The 16824-nt window shown below is 48.4% G+C and overlaps 5 protein-coding genes across 7 annotated transcripts; 3 read left to right on the plus strand and 2 right to left on the minus strand.

The window, feature by feature from the left end:
* Positions 1-136: 136 nt before the first annotated feature.
* Positions 137-8400, minus strand: LOC117893752 (procollagen-lysine,2-oxoglutarate 5-dioxygenase). The gene is given in 11 exon segments (XM_034800486.1): positions 137-739; positions 797-1228; positions 1290-1416; positions 3979-4104; positions 4165-4266; positions 4625-4878; positions 4939-5277; positions 5279-5471; positions 5537-5676; positions 7403-7488; positions 8025-8400. Coding segments are annotated over 11 exon segments (2235 nt in total). The 5' UTR covers positions 8176-8400; the 3' UTR covers positions 137-454.
* Positions 1637-2592, plus strand: LOC117893754 (immunoglobulin domain-containing protein oig-4). Its single transcript, XM_034800488.1, has 6 exons — positions 1637-1813; positions 1870-1976; positions 2032-2113; positions 2170-2237; positions 2301-2376; positions 2450-2592. Exons 1-6 carry the CDS (start codon positions 1708-1710, stop codon positions 2530-2532), a joined length of 522 nt encoding a protein of 173 aa, XP_034656379.1. The 5' UTR covers positions 1637-1707; the 3' UTR covers positions 2533-2592.
* LOC117893753 (immunoglobulin domain-containing protein oig-4) lies at positions 3228-3956 on the plus strand. Its single transcript, XM_034800487.1, has 2 exons — positions 3228-3520; positions 3585-3956. The coding sequence occupies exons 1-2, from the start codon at positions 3338-3340 to the stop codon at positions 3891-3893; spliced, it is 492 nt and encodes a 163-aa protein (XP_034656378.1). The 5' UTR covers positions 3228-3337; the 3' UTR covers positions 3894-3956.
* Positions 8401-8871: 471 nt separating the features above from the next.
* LOC117895413 (ubiquitin-protein ligase E3A) lies at positions 8872-13078 on the minus strand. Of its 3 annotated transcripts, none has more exons than XM_034803046.1 (8): positions 12631-13078; positions 12257-12547; positions 11282-12201; positions 10990-11219; positions 10366-10926; positions 10119-10300; positions 9564-10056; positions 8872-9501 (listed from the first exon to the last, which is right to left on the minus strand). In XM_034803046.1, exons 1-8 carry the CDS (start codon positions 12696-12698, stop codon positions 9163-9165), a joined length of 3084 nt encoding a protein of 1027 aa, XP_034658937.1. In that variant the 5' UTR covers positions 12699-13078; the 3' UTR covers positions 8872-9162. The 3 variants fall into 3 exon arrangements, with proteins under 3 accessions (XP_034658937.1, XP_034658938.1, XP_034658936.1); XM_034803047.1 differs by having other exon boundaries at positions 11282-12165; positions 12257-12550; XM_034803045.1 differs by having other exon boundaries at positions 12257-12550.
* Positions 13079-13373: 295 nt separating this feature from the next.
* LOC117895414 (protein FAM91A1) lies at positions 13374-16719 on the plus strand. The gene is given in 3 exon segments (XM_034803048.1): positions 13374-13835; positions 13838-15337; positions 15392-16719. Coding segments are annotated over 3 exon segments (2784 nt in total). The 5' UTR covers positions 13374-13546; the 3' UTR covers positions 16387-16719.
* Positions 16720-16824: the final 105 nt, after the last annotated feature.

Raw genomic sequence — 16824 nt, forward strand, 5'->3', positions numbered from 1 at the left:
AACTTTTTTGAATGGATTTAAGGTAAAGTTTTCATTTTCAAGTCATCACTCCATCAATGGAGGTGGTATTAATTTGTTTCAAAATTTAAATAATAATTTAAGGAAGTATTAGTATTTATTTTTCTCAAATAAAGTGTAAATTGTTTAATAATTGCATTTATTTGATTGCAGAACACGTTGAATACGTTATAAAAAAACTTACATTTAACTTAGGGCTTAAACAGATTCTTTTTAGGGACTCTAAAGCTATCGGTCTCAAAGTAGTTGGGTATGTAAAATCATCAAAAATCATCAGACTGGCCGAAAAACCCCCAACTTCTTCTACTGGGACTTTAACTAGATTTGATCGGGTTTTGTTTTTTGGGCATAGGATACAATTCTTTGGAGTGGCCGATATGGCAGTTATGATGCGTATATAGTAACCATTAATTGCCCATTCGAATCTCTTCTGCGTCTACGGATCAATGAAGGAGATCATGATATAGCGTGTGCCTTTGGTCACCAACAGACCCTCATGATAGTGGGTCAGTCGGCCAGGATGCATCAGCATCCAGCCCTTCTTTGTCTCCGTGACGGAGCAGTTGTAGCGCAAGAAGCGGCAACCACCGCCCTCGTAGTCGGTGCCCTTCTGATTCATGGCAATGTTGATGGTGTAGGTCGAGGCGTCATGATGGGGCCGCAGCGAAGGCTGCTCATCGGGCCGATAGCGCACCATAAAGTTCATCAAGGCACGAGGAGGCTGTGGATGGATGAAACATTAACAAACCGATCTCTAGGAAGTTTTAAATGAACTCACATTATGATAGTAGCCGGTAAAGACGCGCTCCTGCAGGGGACGCACAAACAGCTCCAGGAACTTTAGGTACAGCACCTCGAGGCCCACCTGCTTCATGTGAATGTCGCGCGTGGGCACTGCCTCGTAGCCACCCTCCAGGCGGTTGTCATTGTTGCTGCCATCCGACCAGGTGCCATGTGCCTCCATAATGGCAACCAGATCATCACAGAAGGCATCCGTGACGATCGCCATCCAGTAAACATCCGGACACGGCTGCTCAATCACAGTGGCATTCAACTGCGCCGAGTAGTTCGGATGAATGTACTTCTCGGTCCAGTCATACCGATTGCTGAACAGCGTATAAAAGTCGGGACGTGTCACCTTAGTATCAAAGCTATCGGCATTAACCAAGTGTCCAAAGTAGCGCTGATTGCTAATGAACATGAATACACCCTGGAAAAAACAAAGCCACAATTTGGATTATAGTTTTTTGCTTCGTTTATTGTTTACTTACCGCATTTCGTAGTGATGCGCACATGGCCATATCGGGGTCGTATTCGCTGTGCTGGAAGCTGAGGACATCGAAAGCGCTGCTCTTCACCAGATAAATGCTCGTCACATGTGGCACGTTGAACATGCCGCTGTTGGAGAATGGAAGAGAACGATAGAGAACTGATGAATAAGTCGAGAGAGAGAGGAACAAAAATCACTGCGCAGTGAATTCTGCAACAAAGTTGCGAAATGGAAAGTGGCGATCCCCTCCATTTTACGGGTAATTCAATCAAATAAGTCCCCGAACCAAGGGGGGACAAGGGTGAGGCATGAGTGGGTTCGGGAGTGGAGTGGATAATATGCCGTGCAGATGCAGAGCGCAGTATCAAAACAACATTCCTCGTTGACGATCGTCGATCGGCATCACACACGGCTCGACAATGACCAGTCTCTGTAGCCTCTGGAGCTGGAATCTCAAACAATTTGCTCTCCTCGGCCTCTGCCTGCTGCTGCTGCTCAGCGATCTTGGCCGTGTGGCTGCTCAAAGTGAGTGAATAAATCCCTCTATCTACTGGTTACTCAAGTATTTGCTTATTTATCAGGAAGCACGGGCGGCAGAAATGTTTTGCGTCGCAACTATACGGGCAAGAAGCCCGTGGTCATTCAGCACCTCTCCCAGGATGCAGTCAGCTACTACGATCATGAGAATGTGAGTGTTGACAACGTTTGTTAGAGTTTTAAATTAAATTTTCTGCCATTTATAGGGTGCCAAGATAATCAAGTCCTCGCATTTTGAGTTGGACTATACGCTGGGACGCAAGATCACCTTTTTCTGCATGGCACAAGGTGAGTTGGAAAGGGATTTCTGCTCAGAAAAGTGTTTATAGTTGCATCTGTTTTAGGTAACCCAAGGCCCACCATCACCTGGTTCAAGGATGGCGCTGAACTCTATCAGCATCGCTTCTTTCAGGTAAACCAAAACTTACTCTTAGCGATCACTTAACTGACACTCTTTTTTATGTTATGTTTTTAGGTGCACGAGTCCCATATAGAGACGGATATTATCAAGAGCAAAATGGAAATAGATCCCACGACACAAATGGATGCGGGTAAGTCAGGGAACGCCAGGGAACTTACGGAGAAATAGGTAATATTAATGCATACTTTTACACAAAATTTCAGGCTACTACGAATGCCAAGCGGACAATATCTATGCCATCGATCGTCGTGGCTTTCGCACGGACTATGTAATGGTTAACTTTTAGCGCAGTAAAATCAAACCTAAACTTTGGATCACTTGGATGTAAAGCTAAAGTTAATAATAAATAATATAAAAATGTATAAAAATACTTTTCTGCGTCTCATTTTATGGAAATTTCAATTCGACCTTATGCCTCTCATGTCTGTGTGTGTGTGTGTGTGTGTTGTTTTGGATTGCATTTGTGTTGGTGCATGGCCGACAAATTGGCTCAATTACCTAATTTAAATGATTTTTTTGCATTTATTTTATTAAAATGTGTGAAAGCAAACCACATACAGTGGTGGCTTTGAAATGTCAACAACACAAGGGCACAGTGGGTCGAAGGCTAGCAATAAGTGTGCACAAATTAAATCAAAATAATTCTTGCATTTTTCCCAAAACTAAAATTAGAAATAGGAAAACCTTCTCCCATAAAATAATTTCCCTTTCACTGTACCCTTGCCCCACTGTGCCCATGCTGAAACTATCAGGAAAAGGGGTGCACAGAGTGCCTCCTGCTTTTGCGAGCCGAACAAACATTCAAATCAAATCAAATCAAGCCATGAAATTGAGTGTGTGCAGAGATGAGGAACCATCCAAAAATCCATTTGGAAGAGCTCTCGCTCTCCCACTGGCTCGGTGCATGGGATTATATGGCGACGGACGCCAATTGTGGCAAATTACGTGGGGGTGCAAATCGAGGCATCGAGCAGGGCACACCGCAGCGTGGTTCAGTCGCCAAGCAGACGAGATTCGCACAGTACCGTCGGACGGAGCCACAGAGCAAACACACACAACACACATTACACACACCGCACACACTCATAGCAATGCAGGTCAAATGCCTGATCATCTGCCTTGGCCTGGGCCTGCTCATGCTGGCCACTGGACCCGTGTGTGAGGCGCGTCGTGCCCGTGGTCGCGGACGCACCAAGTCGAGGGTGCAGATCGGCCTGCCCATCACAGGCAAATATCGCGATCCCGAATCCGATCAGTACTACAACAATAACAATGTGAGTTGAGCAAGTTTTAAATGGTGAAATATGAACCCAAATCGAATTTGGGATCCCCCCACAGGGTGCCAAAATCCTGCAGGCCTCACACTTTGATCTGGAGTACGTGCTGGGCCACAAGATCGCCTTCCTGTGTGTGGCCAAGGGCAATCCGCGGCCACACATCACCTGGTACAAGGACGGTGCGGAGATCTATCAGCATCTGTACATGCACGTCCACGAGTGGACCATTGGCGATGACAGGGTAAAGTCCAAGATCGAAATCGATCCAGCCACACAGATGGACGCAGGGCTGTACGAGTGCACCGCCGACAACATGTACTCCATCGATCGGCGCAGCTTCAAAACAGATTTCTCCATTGCCTTCGACTGATCGTGCAGTTCGGGGCGTGGCACTCTAGGCTTAAGCAATAAAATTGTTCCACCTAATGCATAAGCAATTGTCTTTTTATGCTTACATCAGATCCCGCTTGACAATGTCCACGTAGTCGTGCGACCGCGCATAGAAGCCGCCCTCGGAGAGCGCGCCCCAGAAGTTGCTCCACAGCTCGTGATACTTGGCAAACAGCGGCGCCACAAATTGCCTGCAAAAGGGAGGGGTTATCAGTGTTTCGGTTACAGTAAGGTTTCGGCTAGGGACATACTTGTTCAGTTTCAGCAATTCGCGTAGCACTTCACCATCATCGATATGCGCATCTCCATCGATGAAGAAAATGTAGTCGCTCTTGCGTAGCTTGGCTTGGTCGCTGGAATAACAAAGAAAACATATTAAATATTGAAGAACTTTAGGGAACTGAAGGGCTTTATCTTTGGGATGATTCTGTGCCTGATTTGAGGATATACATCACAAATTTTTAACTGAAATGTTCCTTAAGGGTAACGGACCTTAGGCAGAAGCGCCTCGTTGAAAATTTGAGGATTTTGTAAATTTTTCCCTGCTTAAAGCTCTCTCAGATCTTAAGTCATTCCTCTAAATGAAGAACACTCCACTGAGTGTTTCACACCAGGAATACAATCTTCTCTAGCTTTAGCAGCACACAAACCATAAGACAATCAACCAAATATAGCATCTCCATTCAAATAAATGTTCCCCTAATCACTTACAGAGCCAACTGCCTGCCCTGACGCTCATCCAGCTTATCCGTGGACAGAGTGTACTTGGCGCTGGCATATTTCTCGCCATGCTTGTTCACAAACGACTTGATGTCCGCATCATGCAGCTCCACACTGCTGTAGATGAGCAAATGAAGATTCTGCTTGGGGTAGTTGATCTTCTCGATGCCCTCGAGGAACTGATCAAAGAAGGGCACGGCCATGGGCACAATCACAGATAGAGAGATGACGGGCAAGTCTTTTTCCTGTAAGAAAATTGAAACCAAAATTAAATCGACGCTGTACGATGGATGGCCAACACTCACATCCAATTCCAGGAGATATTCCTGACAAATAGTGCAGAAGCCATTGAATGTTTTGGCCAGATAATTGCCATAGGCGTTCAGTTCGATCTTGCTCAGTCCATTGCCATGGACAATGGCGGGCGTGGTCAGAAAGTTAACGTTCTGCAGCGTGCCCTGATTGGTCTCAATGTCCACCTTCAGCTTGACATCGTTCTTGGCACCGTGCAGGTTCTGGAACAGGCGTGACTGCGTGTCCAGCTTCATGCCCAGCTTGGCACGTCTAGCCTCGTCCAGGAACACCTTCGTGTAGTACAGCTGATCGTCATCGGTGTCCTTGATGTCCTCCTTCAGCAGGGCAAAACACCTGCGGCGCATAGCCAATAAAGGCGCCAGAGTTGAGGAAACGCGAGGCATTGCCCTCCACCTCGGGGTAAGCATCGGTCAGGCTGCTGTCCGGCCAGCAGTACTTCTCGGCGGAGAAGAGCAGCTTGGCCTTGGATTCCTTGAACAGCTCTACAATTTCCTCTATAGTGGCCGTGATGATTACATCGTAGCTATGGAAAGTAAGGGTTCTCTTTCAGTTTCTTTACTGCTTTGATCTTTTCTGCGTTATTCTTACCTGTCCGTAAAGAGCACGATTGTATCTTGTTCATCCTTCAGCGGCTCTATGGCCTTTCGCAGTAGATTGATCTTGAAGCCGCCACCAGGATTCTGCATATCGCCGCCCTTCCATTGCTCGCCCAGGCCCAATGTTGTGACCTAACATATGAGAAAGTAAATTAATTAGATTTATAAATATTTGTAAACGAATCTTAAGTGGGTTTCATAAGTCTTAAACATGAAATATCTCTGTAATTTTGTAGACTTCCGGTTGTTTTTTGATAGCTAGATCTTTTATAGATAACCTCAATACATTAATTGGTCTCCGAGTACTTTCATTTTATTCATTTGCTTACTCAATATATTTGAAAACATTTCCAAGTAGTTCCTTAGAAAAAAATTGGCAATTAAAGATAGAATCTGTTGCTGACAGCAACTTGCTGTTAACTTGATTAAAATCAGATAGTAATCCGCATTTATCCCTTATTTTCGTAAAAGAAAACACAAAGAACCAAATGAATATGTGAAACCGAAAGCCCCAGCTCCAATTCCCATTCATTCTGCAATCGCTTGGGGTTCAGTTCACACAGTTCTCCGAATACACAACGAACGAAATCCAAGACAAATGGGAGGCAAGGGAGCATCAGGATCGTGCTAATCAGCAGAATATTTCGTATAGCAAAGCATTCAGCGAGTGGCTTGACAAAATTCTGGCACACAGAAACTGTCATCGGTTAGTGGGAGCAAATCCGCTGATAAGCAAAAGTCAAACCCCCATCTGTATGTGGAAGATGATTGGAAGAAAGTTCCAGAAACCGTATGGAACCTGTATCTCTGTTCTAATAACCCCCGGCAACTGCAATGGGACGGGACTACGTGATTAATACGAAAACGAATACGAATTTCCAACATGTGTGCACTAGATGTGGCCGATGCCGGTACCCTTTCCCGTGCCCCACACAATGTCCAGCCAATCTCTGGGGTACACATCAGATGCCGCGCCGGATGCTTGGCCGCATATTATAGCATTGTACCCCACATACAGAGGAACAGACATAAAACAATACAAAGTTATGAAAGTGTGCCACAGGCCGACAAACCGGCGATTCTTCGAGATCTTTGGAAGAACGCACAGCACAGACGCCTTATCTGTCACATATGTAGGGAAGCATACAACACATACGAGTCTATATAGTATAGTTTGTGGTTTTCAGACAAGTTTTTTTGAACAACAGATTCCGCTGGACAGTCGTCAAATTAGAAATTCATCAATAAAAACAATCAGCACCCATTTGCATATGAAAGAATAGGTCGCAAAATCTATTATAGATTGAATTTTGGTTTATGCTTTCGATTGCTATGATATTATTATGAAATTTATAAGGAATAGATTTAAATTTTTGGGATGGTATAGTTTTAAGGATCTCTTCTGTTCAGAATTAAGTGTAAGCGTGGTCCTACATGAATCGCAAATGCCTTTGTCCTCTGAAATCCCAGTTTTAATTAATTCTATAATAATCAATTTTAATGACTGCGAGGATTTTCTGCTTTTGAAAAGTCAGCTCCCAATGAATTATTTAATGATAATCTCCCAGAATTCTTAAACTTACAAAACTTCTAAAGGAACTGCTAATTTAAAAATTTCTAAAATAAGAAACTGCTCCATAAACAAGCCTTTAATTCGCACGTAAAATATCTTTATGGACTAACTGTTAATCTGTCGCTTCTTTTCTTTCTGCTAGCTCGCATAACGGTTCTTGCGAAACCGCAAACCGATGCCAAGATTTTAGATATCATGTGCAAATGAGACTGACTGTAGAGTACCCAATATCTAGCCAAAATTAGCTGCTAAAATAATACCTTAAAATGTAGAGAAATATCTCACCTGAACGTCGTAGATGCGTGCAGAACGAACATAGCGGGCATAGCCATCGGTGGGTTCAGTGGCCACTGTGAATACTTTGACCTTATCTGTGGGATGAAGACATGAATATGTGGATTAGTAGAACTACATATATTTAATTTTAAATTAAATATTGGTTTGCAAAGTCTTTGTTCTTTATGGCAAAAATTAACTGGTTTTATTTTCTTTCATTAACGGGTTGAACGCGTTTGAATTGAATTTTATTAGAATCTGCTGCTATTTTTGTACAAATCAGTGGGGGGATGGGATGCGCCTTCTATTCATTTCCACTGTAAACGGACTCATACATCAAACGGAATGAAAAACACAAGCAGAAGTCGACCCTAAGATACCTCCTCTTCATGCAAATGTATGCCCAGGACTAGTTCTCATTTCAATGAAATACCAAAACAATATACCGTTCTACACCACATGCAACTACAGGGTAGTGGCAGCAGGATGGAATGACCGAGAACATAAACAAAATCACAGATGGCGATGCGGATGGAGGAAGCCAGGCCGCCTTTGAATGCAAGATAATTTTCCATGTCGACTAATTCAAGAGATGTTCTCACTCATTGCGGTGGTGCAGTAGAAAACAAACCATTCAAATTGGACTCTGCTGCAGCGACGTCGGCTGCAGCATCTGGCGCTGCGACTGCATCGGCGTGGGCTCCTTGCGACGCCAAAAGCAAAAACAATACGGGCAGCGCTGCAAGGCGCAACAACAATGTGCGCTCTTGTTGTTTTTGCATTATGCTGAAATTTACTGTTCTGTTCACACACACAAAGACACACTTTTCCACACGCGCGCGTAATTAATTTGTTAGGCACTTTTGAGTTGGGGAGCACTTTGCGTTATAATTGTTGCATGTTCCTTCGAGTGCACTAGATTTCAAAGTGTAAGAACGAGCCCCAAGTTCTTGGGGAAAGCCGAATGAAACCACCAAATCGCGTCCCACTGGATCCGATGCCAGCGACAGTGGATTTACCGATAACATATACCGCATGAGCCACATGATATACCAAAATATACCAATCACTTTGTAAATATACCTTAAATATACCGAATCCTAAATTGTATTCCTCGATTTTGATGTTCCATGTATTATTATTAGTTAATTTTGACTCTCGACATTCAAACTATAATTTTATATGCTTGATGGATCAATTGTCTGTTGGCTGTGCACCTTATTTGTTAGTAATAATTATATAATAACTCTCAAACCACACAAATTGTAACCAGTTGGTTCGTTTTTAGACTATTTCTTTTGGCTCGCACTTTAAATTTATTAGTTAAATCTTCAGTGCTTGGCGACATAAATATAGTATATATATAATTACATGGGTGACAATACACACACACTATATGCTATAGTACATATATTAGAATATATATTTATATATATTTACAATTAACTGAGCGACAAAACACAAAAAAACAGAATGCTAGTGGGGAGAGAGTTTCTCGAGAGTTTAGTCGTGAAAGTCGTGTCCGTTCATCATTATTCTTCTTTTTATGTTGTTTGCTTGCCATCGCGCCAGAAATTGAGCATATATGTATGGTATATTGTCTCATTTGAACAGGTTGTATCAAAAATAAATGGCATAACCCAAACAAAAAAGATAAACAATAACCCAAAATAATCATCCATCGTCGTCGACCTTCGTTCCTTCATTCCTAGAGAGGTGGTATCAGTTACGATGCAATTGGTTCCCAGACTGTCCTGTGGTCCCACTGCCTACAGCATGCCGAAGCCCTTCGAGTAGTTGATTGCCTTCAGCAGGCGCTCCTCCAGCTTCTCCTTGCTGCTGTACTCCGGCAGCAGCAGCACATTGAAGCAGGTGTGCGACGTGGGCAGCCGATCGCTGTCCGGCCCATGCCGCGTGATCAACAGCCGCAGACACTTGAGTCCACCGACGGGCACACGCGCCGATCCAGTGGTGAATTCGAGCAACTTGCGCTTCGACTCGTTCGGCATGGCGTGCACAATTTTCCAAAAGTCTTGAATTATTTGCGTCTCCTCCGTGTAGCCGCCCTCGTACTCCGTGGAGTGTTCCAGCTCCACAAAATCGAATTCCTGCAAAGTAGAGATCATTATTGCTGCCCATTTATCATCTCTTTCATTCCCTTTTTACTCACGCGACTGCCGCAGACCAGCATCTCGATCTCCTCGGGACGGAAGAGCAGCTTCAGCGGCGACTCATCGGTGACCATTTCGAAGCCCTTGCGGAAGGAATTAAACTGCTGCTGAATGTTCTTGTTGAGCAGAAAGTCCGCGTAGAGGTCCACAAACAGCTGCTTGTTGTGCTGCCCCACAAGCACCTCCTGGCCATGCGGCACCAGCTCGTGTTCGACCATCTCCCCGAAGACATTGCTGTAGCTGATCTTAAACGTCTGATCGAAAGCCTCCTCCATGTTCTGCCCCTCAAAGTCCAGCATGGACTTGAGGCTCGTGTACAGCGTGGGACTGTAGTCGCGCAGATCGCAGAAGGTGCCTCGATAGCCCAGCAGCTTACGATACACGACCATGGGGAAGTTCACAGCCAGAATGACGTTGTTGTAAATGGCTAGTCCAATGATGATGCCAATGAGCGTGAATTGCGCGCCATTTTCGAAGGGCGTGGCATTGAACCTGTCAACATAAAGGAAGGTAAGAGAGGAACGTCTAGCAGGAACGGTTTTGGGCGCACTTACCACATATTATTGGTCTCCTCTTGCTGCACAAACATGCCAAAAGCTGGATTAAATATTTCCTCAACAATCAGTTGAAAGAACTCTTTGGATACGCCGCCCTCGTCGATGCCCTGCTCACCGACAAACTCCACCACAAGCTGCTTCTTGAGATCCTTGGGATTGCTCATGGCAACCAGTTCCAGCTGCAAAAACAGAAACAAAAGTTCAAGTTTCTTTTGCCAGAGGAATCTCCCTGCTTAATGCTCACCCCCACAAGCGCATCGTTTATAAGCTGATCGCGACGCACTGTCAGCTTGAGATCCGGCCGATGCTGGGCATCCTGCCCGTCCTGGCCAAAGTTATTGATGATCGAATAGAGCGTGGAGTAGCGTTCGCTGTACATGCGCATTCGACTGTCGTAGTACAGCGCATCCACCTTGGTCGCGGGCGTCAGTATAAACGCGTACAGCATGAAGGAGAAGTAGGTGCTGTGGCTGGAGCCCACCTCGCTCTCCATGGCCAGCGACTTGTACGAGAGGTAGTCGTGATGCATTTGTATGTTCTCGCTGAGCGCCTCATTGTAGAACTCCTCGAGCGGCACCAGCGGCTTGCGGCAATCGATGGCGGAGACCTTGAGCGCCTTCTCCATTTGATCCTCCGCGAACTTGGGCATGTGCGGATGCATCACCTGATTGTACAGAAAGAGATCCTCCTCCGGGGGCACACCATCCGCTGAAGTGCTGGCAGCACACTCCGCCAGTTCATCCGCTGAGACACGACACGAGGGACGCTCCAGTTCGCTGGCCAAAATGTTGGCATAGAAAACAATCTGCAAAAAGGGAAGGGAGTGAGCAAAGAGCAAAGGGAAGTGGCAGGGAGCCTGTGGTCTTACCTTCAGCACTTTGGTCACGCATTTAATGTGCTCATTCTCGCGCACAGACTCCTCGTCCAGCAGCACCTGCAGCGTAATCTGCTGCTGGCAGGAGGAGACCAACGTTTGCAGCTGATCCGAGCAATGCGCTGCCCAAATGCGTGCCAAACGCGCCTGCGCCTTGACGGACATGGAGGCGGCGGCAAGACACAGCTTGGGCAGCACACGATCCAGATAGTCCATGTTGTTGGCTGCGCAGAAATGGAGGAAAATCAATGGAAAGTGCACCTAGGAAGGGTTGCCTTTTACTCACTATTTGTGGCCAAATCAAAGCAAATAACCAAACAATGGACAACCTTCTCCCAGTCTGGTGTGTAGCGCCGCATGTAGTGAATCCAATCGGCCAGTTGGATGACGCTGCTGGTCAGTTTGTCCGTGACTGTGCGCGATTTGGAGGCAAACAGCAGCCGCTGCACGCGTCGCAGTCCCTCAAAGTCCACCAGCGTGTCGCTGCTCATCGACGGATCCACCGGCTCTGCTTTTGCCTCACATTTGGGTGCTGGCTCCATGGGCACATCCTCGTCGTCGACATCCTCCGGCCCGGCATCATCGTCATTTTCCACTTCTGGCTCCACCGCTGCGGCTGCTGCTGCTGCTGTGTCTGTGCTTGCCACTGCGCCTGCCTGCTGTGTGCTGTCCTCATCCTTGTCGTGCTCGCCCTCCAGTGTGCGCAGCTGCTCTTTGTTTAGGGGCTCCGCAGGCTTGGCTGGGAAGAGCGGCTGGCTAGCTGCTGGCGGCTCCTCCTCCTCTTCAGCGTCGGGAGTACGCACAAAGCTTCTGCTGAGTCGTTCCACGCACGAGAAGACATCCCCCACGGCCTGGTAGAGCTTGTCGTAGCTGTCCTTCTTCACGCACTCCTCGTACAGCGATATCAGACAGCTGGCCTCCAGCGACTTGACTGCTGAAAGATTTGTTGTGCACGCGCCAGACGAGGAGGCGGAGGAGGTGGAGATGGGTGCGGCTGCAGGTGGCGTTGCTCTCGCGCTTGGACTTGCACTTGCACCGGGAACTGAAACCGATTTTGGAGCCGGCACGCTCTGCGATTGTGTGCTGGTTGTTGTTGTGGTGCTGGCGGAGGTAATGGTGCTGGTGGAGCTGTTGCTACTGCTGCTGCTGCTGTTGCTGCTGCTGCTACTGCTATCGTTGGGCGAAAGCATGTCGATATCGAGAGTGCTGTCGGGTGAGGAACGGATTAGGTGGAACAAGCGACTAAATGTGAGGATCCTACCTGATGACAGACACGGGCGCCACCGAGGGTGACGCTTCAGCCTCCGCTTGTCCCAGGTTCTCGCACAGCTGTGCGTCCTGTGAGAATAACTGTAGTGCCCGTGCTGCCACCTCGTTGGGTGTCATGGGTGCCACCTTGCCGCTGGATGCACAGTTAGCATTGGTGCAGGCCGCATTGCCGCATCCGGACTGCAACTGGTGGAAATAACGCTGAATGAGGCTGCGCACTGTCGAGCGTTTCATCTCCGGTGTGGCCCGCCCACCGGGCCCCGTCGAGGCCGATGTCGATGCGCTGCTGCAAACGACAGACGACAGACAAAGAGGAAATTGAACAGTCAAATGGGGTCTGGCATGGTCGCATCGCACACAACTCACCTTGAGACGCCTGGCAACGGCGAAGTTTGCCGTTGCTGTTCGCGTTCCTCCCCACTGCCGCCGCTCATTCTGCGATTCGGCTGAACGTTCCACTAAATATTTCCTACGTTTCGTTTCGTTTCTGTGAACTCTTCTTTGGGTTGCGTGCTACCTGCGCGACGTCTCCTTTGTGTGCTAAAATGCTATGCGAAATTATGCACAAAAAAGGGTGCAAAAAAATCGATGCTGAGGTCCCTGTCCTCCGCTCGCTGCTGCTCTGCTCGAATTGTTTGCTTTGACCTCGTTCCCGACACGCTGCCTCGGCTTGCGGGGCATTGGAAAATTACCTGTTGTGCCTCTTTTCACAGTTCTCACTTTTCACAACATAAATAAGTCAACGAATTTTGACTTTTAACTGAAAGACAAAAGTGTGTTTATAAGTCGCTGGGGCCAAGAAGCAATATTGAAAATCATCAGCGACAAGTGTTTCACAACGCGTGCAGCTGTGTTGCAAAACGCAGAAGGCAGTCGCCCGCCAAGACTATCGACTTATCGAATATGGCTTTGCCGATGGGGAGTAGCAGGCAGCACTTAGTTATCGATTGAGGAAATATATTATTTACATGCACAAATTATGCGAGTGTATCAAAACAGCATTGTATTATTATAAATTTTGAAATATTAAAAAGAGACTACCCTCAAAATTATAGTTTTCCACACACAAATTCGCCTGTATCGACCTATCGGCAAGTGTTGCCAAACACCGCAGTCAGACGGTTTTTATCAGCTGTCGGGTTTCTTCTTCTTCTTACTACTAAAAAAAATAAAAAATAAAACGCAACGGAAAGCAAGGAAAAGCGACGAAAAGCAGAGAGTACCACCCCCAGTGACGAGAATTGTTAAGTGTTTTGCCATGGAATGACTTAATCCACACAAGATGACGGAGAAAGACGAGATGGGTGCCAATGGTGGGGGAGGAGGCAGCAGCAGCAACAGCAATTGCCAGGCCCAACTGCAGCTGTGCGTGCGTGGAAATGTGTCATGGCAGCAGCTGCCCGTACACCTGAGATCCGTGCTGCACAACAATCAGCGCGACTACGAGAAGTTTGTGTTCAACTACAGCCTGAAGAATCAGCTGCGCTATCGCGGCAACCTGGCCTCGAAGGTGTTCCGCCAGGAGCAGCGCTACTACGAGCTGCTCATCCAGAAGAACATCAACGGGCTGGGGTCTTCCCCTACCACCTGGCGGACATTGTGACCAAGGGACTGCGTGTGACGCCCTTCAACTACTATCTGGATGTGCTCAGCCAGCTGCTGCGCAGCGACAAAAGCTACGACACGCTGCCCAACTTCACGGCCGCCGACTGTCTGCGCGTGCTGGGCATTGGCCGGAACGAGTATCTGGCGCTGATTAGCGACCTCAAGACACACACCACACGCACGCTGCTGTTCAGCGCCAAGCCCAATCCGCAGGACTTTCTGCCACGCTTTCCCGTGCTGGTGCACATCGAGCCCTGGTGGCGCCTCGACATTGGCTACGTGCTGGAGTCGGACATACGCTACGTCAGCCCGCCGGAGCGCAGCCTGCTCGATGATCTGATCGATTTTGGTGCCCAGCCAGCGGGCAAATGCGACTACAATGTGGTGCACAGTCTCTACCGCAAGGGACTCATCTACTTGGACGTTCCCATCTGCGGCGAGGATCGCATTTCCATTCCTCCCTTGCGCAACTTTGTCATGAATCGTGTCAGCGGGGACTACTTTGAGAATCTGCTGTACAAGATCTTTGTGAGCGCGGACGAGCACATGACCATCGCTGAGCTGGCGCACATGCTGCAGCTGGAGCTGGACTGCGTGAAGCAGGCGATTTCCTTTATCTGTCGACTGGGATTTGCACATCGCAAGCAGGAGCAGGAGCAGGAGCAGCAGCAGCCAAATCACCCCAGCTGGGAGGGTTACAATCTGCAGCAGCAGCCAGAGACGCCGCAAATAACGCCACTGAACTACAATCTGCATGCGAGCAGCTTTGAGTTTGAGCAGCCGAGTCCCAAGTCCCCGAAGACGCGGGACAAGGACAGCAGCTCCATTGGTTACCTCTCCTCGGATGGCAACACGAGCGACTTTAGTTTTGCCAACTTGAACACCACGCCCACGGGCCCCGACGAGCAAGAGCTCAGCTCCGAGCTGGAGGATGTCAGCGAACGCACCACAAAAACACATTCCAAGACAGCAGCCCCAGTGGCGCCGCCCAAGAGCGGCAAGCGCGTGGGTTTCCTCTTTGACTCCACGCTCACCGCCTTTCTGATGATGGGCAACCTGTCGCCGGGGCTGAAGAACCACGCGGTGACCATGTTCGAGGTGGGCAAGCTCTGCGAGGAGAGCATGGACAGCTTTCTGACCGAACTGGAGCAAGTCTCGCTGCTGGATGCGGAGGGTGAGGGCGATGTCTCCAGGTACTTTGCGCATGCCGTGATCCTACGCTCAACCATCTGCTCGCTGCGCCATTTGCTGCCGGGTGGACTGGACCTGCTGCGACTCGAGTGCCTGGAGGGCTTGGACAGACAGACGCGCGATCGTGTGCTGGAGAAGAAGTACAAGTTTATCATTTCCGCCTCACCGCTGACGGCCGCGCTGAGTCACACATTTAGCATTCCATTTTTTGGGCAATTTCTGCGCAGCTCCGATGTGGCGCCCATGTGGTGCAAGTTGTTCTTCAACCATATCACAGGTGGGGCACGTGCAACAACCAATTGATTGGCTTTAATGAACTCTTAATTCCCAGGCTATGGTCCGCCCAGCTTGCTGCTGTGCCGCGGCACTGTGTTGAAGTCCCTCCCGCGCCTCTTTCTGGGCTATGGCAAGCTGCTGGTCAACATTCTGCACTCAGACGCTTATGTGCTCAACTCCGAGAGCTTTCGCAACCTAAATGAGCAGCTGAAGAACGGCTGCGTGCTGCTGCAAGGCTATGGCATCCGCTCTGCCGGCGCCCTGCACTACGAATCATTTCCATTCCAGCCCACAGATGGGCGGGAAGTCAAGTGGGCGGCACACAGGGCCGTGCAGAAGCTGAACGCGCTGCTGGATCTGCGCCAGCAGTGCGGCTACATCACATTCCTGAACACGGGCGTGCCCGATCTCGGCTGCGAGGAGTACGAGCTGCAGGTGAGGCTGAAGCCGCCGCAGCGTAAACGCTCCTCGCTGCCAGCCAACAAGCTCAGCAATCCAGTGCCAAACAGTGAGGCGACCACACCCGCCACAGAGCTGACCAGCTATCAGCTGAAGTCGCCCGACGAGAATCATTTTGCAGCCACGCCGGAGCATGGACCAGCCAATGAGTTTACGTCGCCCGACTGCAGCCAAGTGCTGGCCAGCGAGCTGGCCAAATGCAGTCAGACTCGCGCTGATTTGCTCTCCCAAAGCTCCGTGGAGATACCCCTGGAGGAAGGCGCTGGCGAGCCAGAAGCCAACACCGAAGAGTGGACCCTCCTGGATGTGAATTTTGGAGTCCCACTCTTCGATGTGGACACCAACACGCGGATCTGCGAGCATCTCGTGCACGGGCTGTGCAGCGACTCGAACCTCGAGGCCCTCTCCGCCTCTGCGCAGCAAACCCGCGCGCTCTTCCTCGAGTTTGTGCGGCAGTGCCTGTACTTTGAGGAGGATACAGCGACGCCACAGCAGCTGCTGGAGCCGCTGCAGGCGGCACGGCCACTGCCACATCCGCGCATTAATCTGGCATTCGAAAACGGACACGTTTGCTATTGGAATGGGCGTTGAGGTAACAGTTTACCGCGATCCCAGTATATGTCCAGTCCAAGAGTATTTATCTGTGCACGTTCCCAAGTCGCTTATCAGTTGAGTTTCTGTACAGTTTCGAGACGAGACGCGATAAAGCTTTTACCCCACACACAACACACACACACCCACAGCCCAGACTATATATCCGATAATACAGTAATAACGATGAGTCAAAGTTAGCGTGACGTCAAGGCCGAACCCGATTTGCCGGCAGATTTTTCGTTTCTTCGCTTTTTTTATTAGTTTTGTAAGTTCTGTAAGCCGGGAAAACAACAAAGATTGGCAATGCATAACTATATATGTAAACACATCCATATAAATGTAATTGTGTATGAATAAATGCAATTTTAAAACAAAAATCCCATGCATAATTTAGCTAAATAGATTTGAATGCCGCGCGCACATTAATCGCTGCAT

Source organism: Drosophila subobscura, chromosome J (assembly GCF_008121235.1).
Source record: "Drosophila subobscura isolate 14011-0131.10 chromosome J, UCBerk_Dsub_1.0, whole genome shotgun sequence".
NCBI classification, from domain to species: Eukaryota; Metazoa; Arthropoda; class Insecta; order Diptera; family Drosophilidae; genus Drosophila; species Drosophila subobscura.

Excerpts from the sequence above, each read along its gene's own strand:
- LOC117895413 (XM_034803045.1), bottom strand. The coding sequence starts at position 12,698 with ATGAGCGGCGGCAGTGGGGAGGAACGCGAACAGCAACGGCAAACTTCG. Across the intron at positions 11,220-11,281 it reads CTTTGATTTGGCCACAAATA|CCAACAACATGGACTATCTG; the intron begins GTGAGTAAAAGG and ends ATTTCTGCGCAG. Across the intron at positions 10,301-10,365 it reads TAAACGATGCGCTTGTGGGG|CTGGAACTGGTTGCCATGAG; the intron begins GTGAGCATTAAG and ends CTGTTTTTGCAG.
- LOC117893753 (XM_034800487.1), top strand. The coding sequence starts at position 3,338 with ATGCAGGTCAAATGCCTGATCATCTGCCTTGGCCTGGGCCTGCTCATG. Across the intron at positions 3,521-3,584 it reads AGTACTACAACAATAACAAT|GGTGCCAAAATCCTGCAGGC; the intron begins GTGAGTTGAGCA and ends ATCCCCCCACAG.
- LOC117893754 (XM_034800488.1), top strand. The coding sequence starts at position 1,708 with ATGACCAGTCTCTGTAGCCTCTGGAGCTGGAATCTCAAACAATTTGCT. Across the intron at positions 2,114-2,169 it reads CTTTTTCTGCATGGCACAAG|GTAACCCAAGGCCCACCATC; the intron begins GTGAGTTGGAAA and ends CATCTGTTTTAG. Across the intron at positions 2,377-2,449 it reads CACGACACAAATGGATGCGG|GCTACTACGAATGCCAAGCG; the intron begins GTAAGTCAGGGA and ends ACAAAATTTCAG.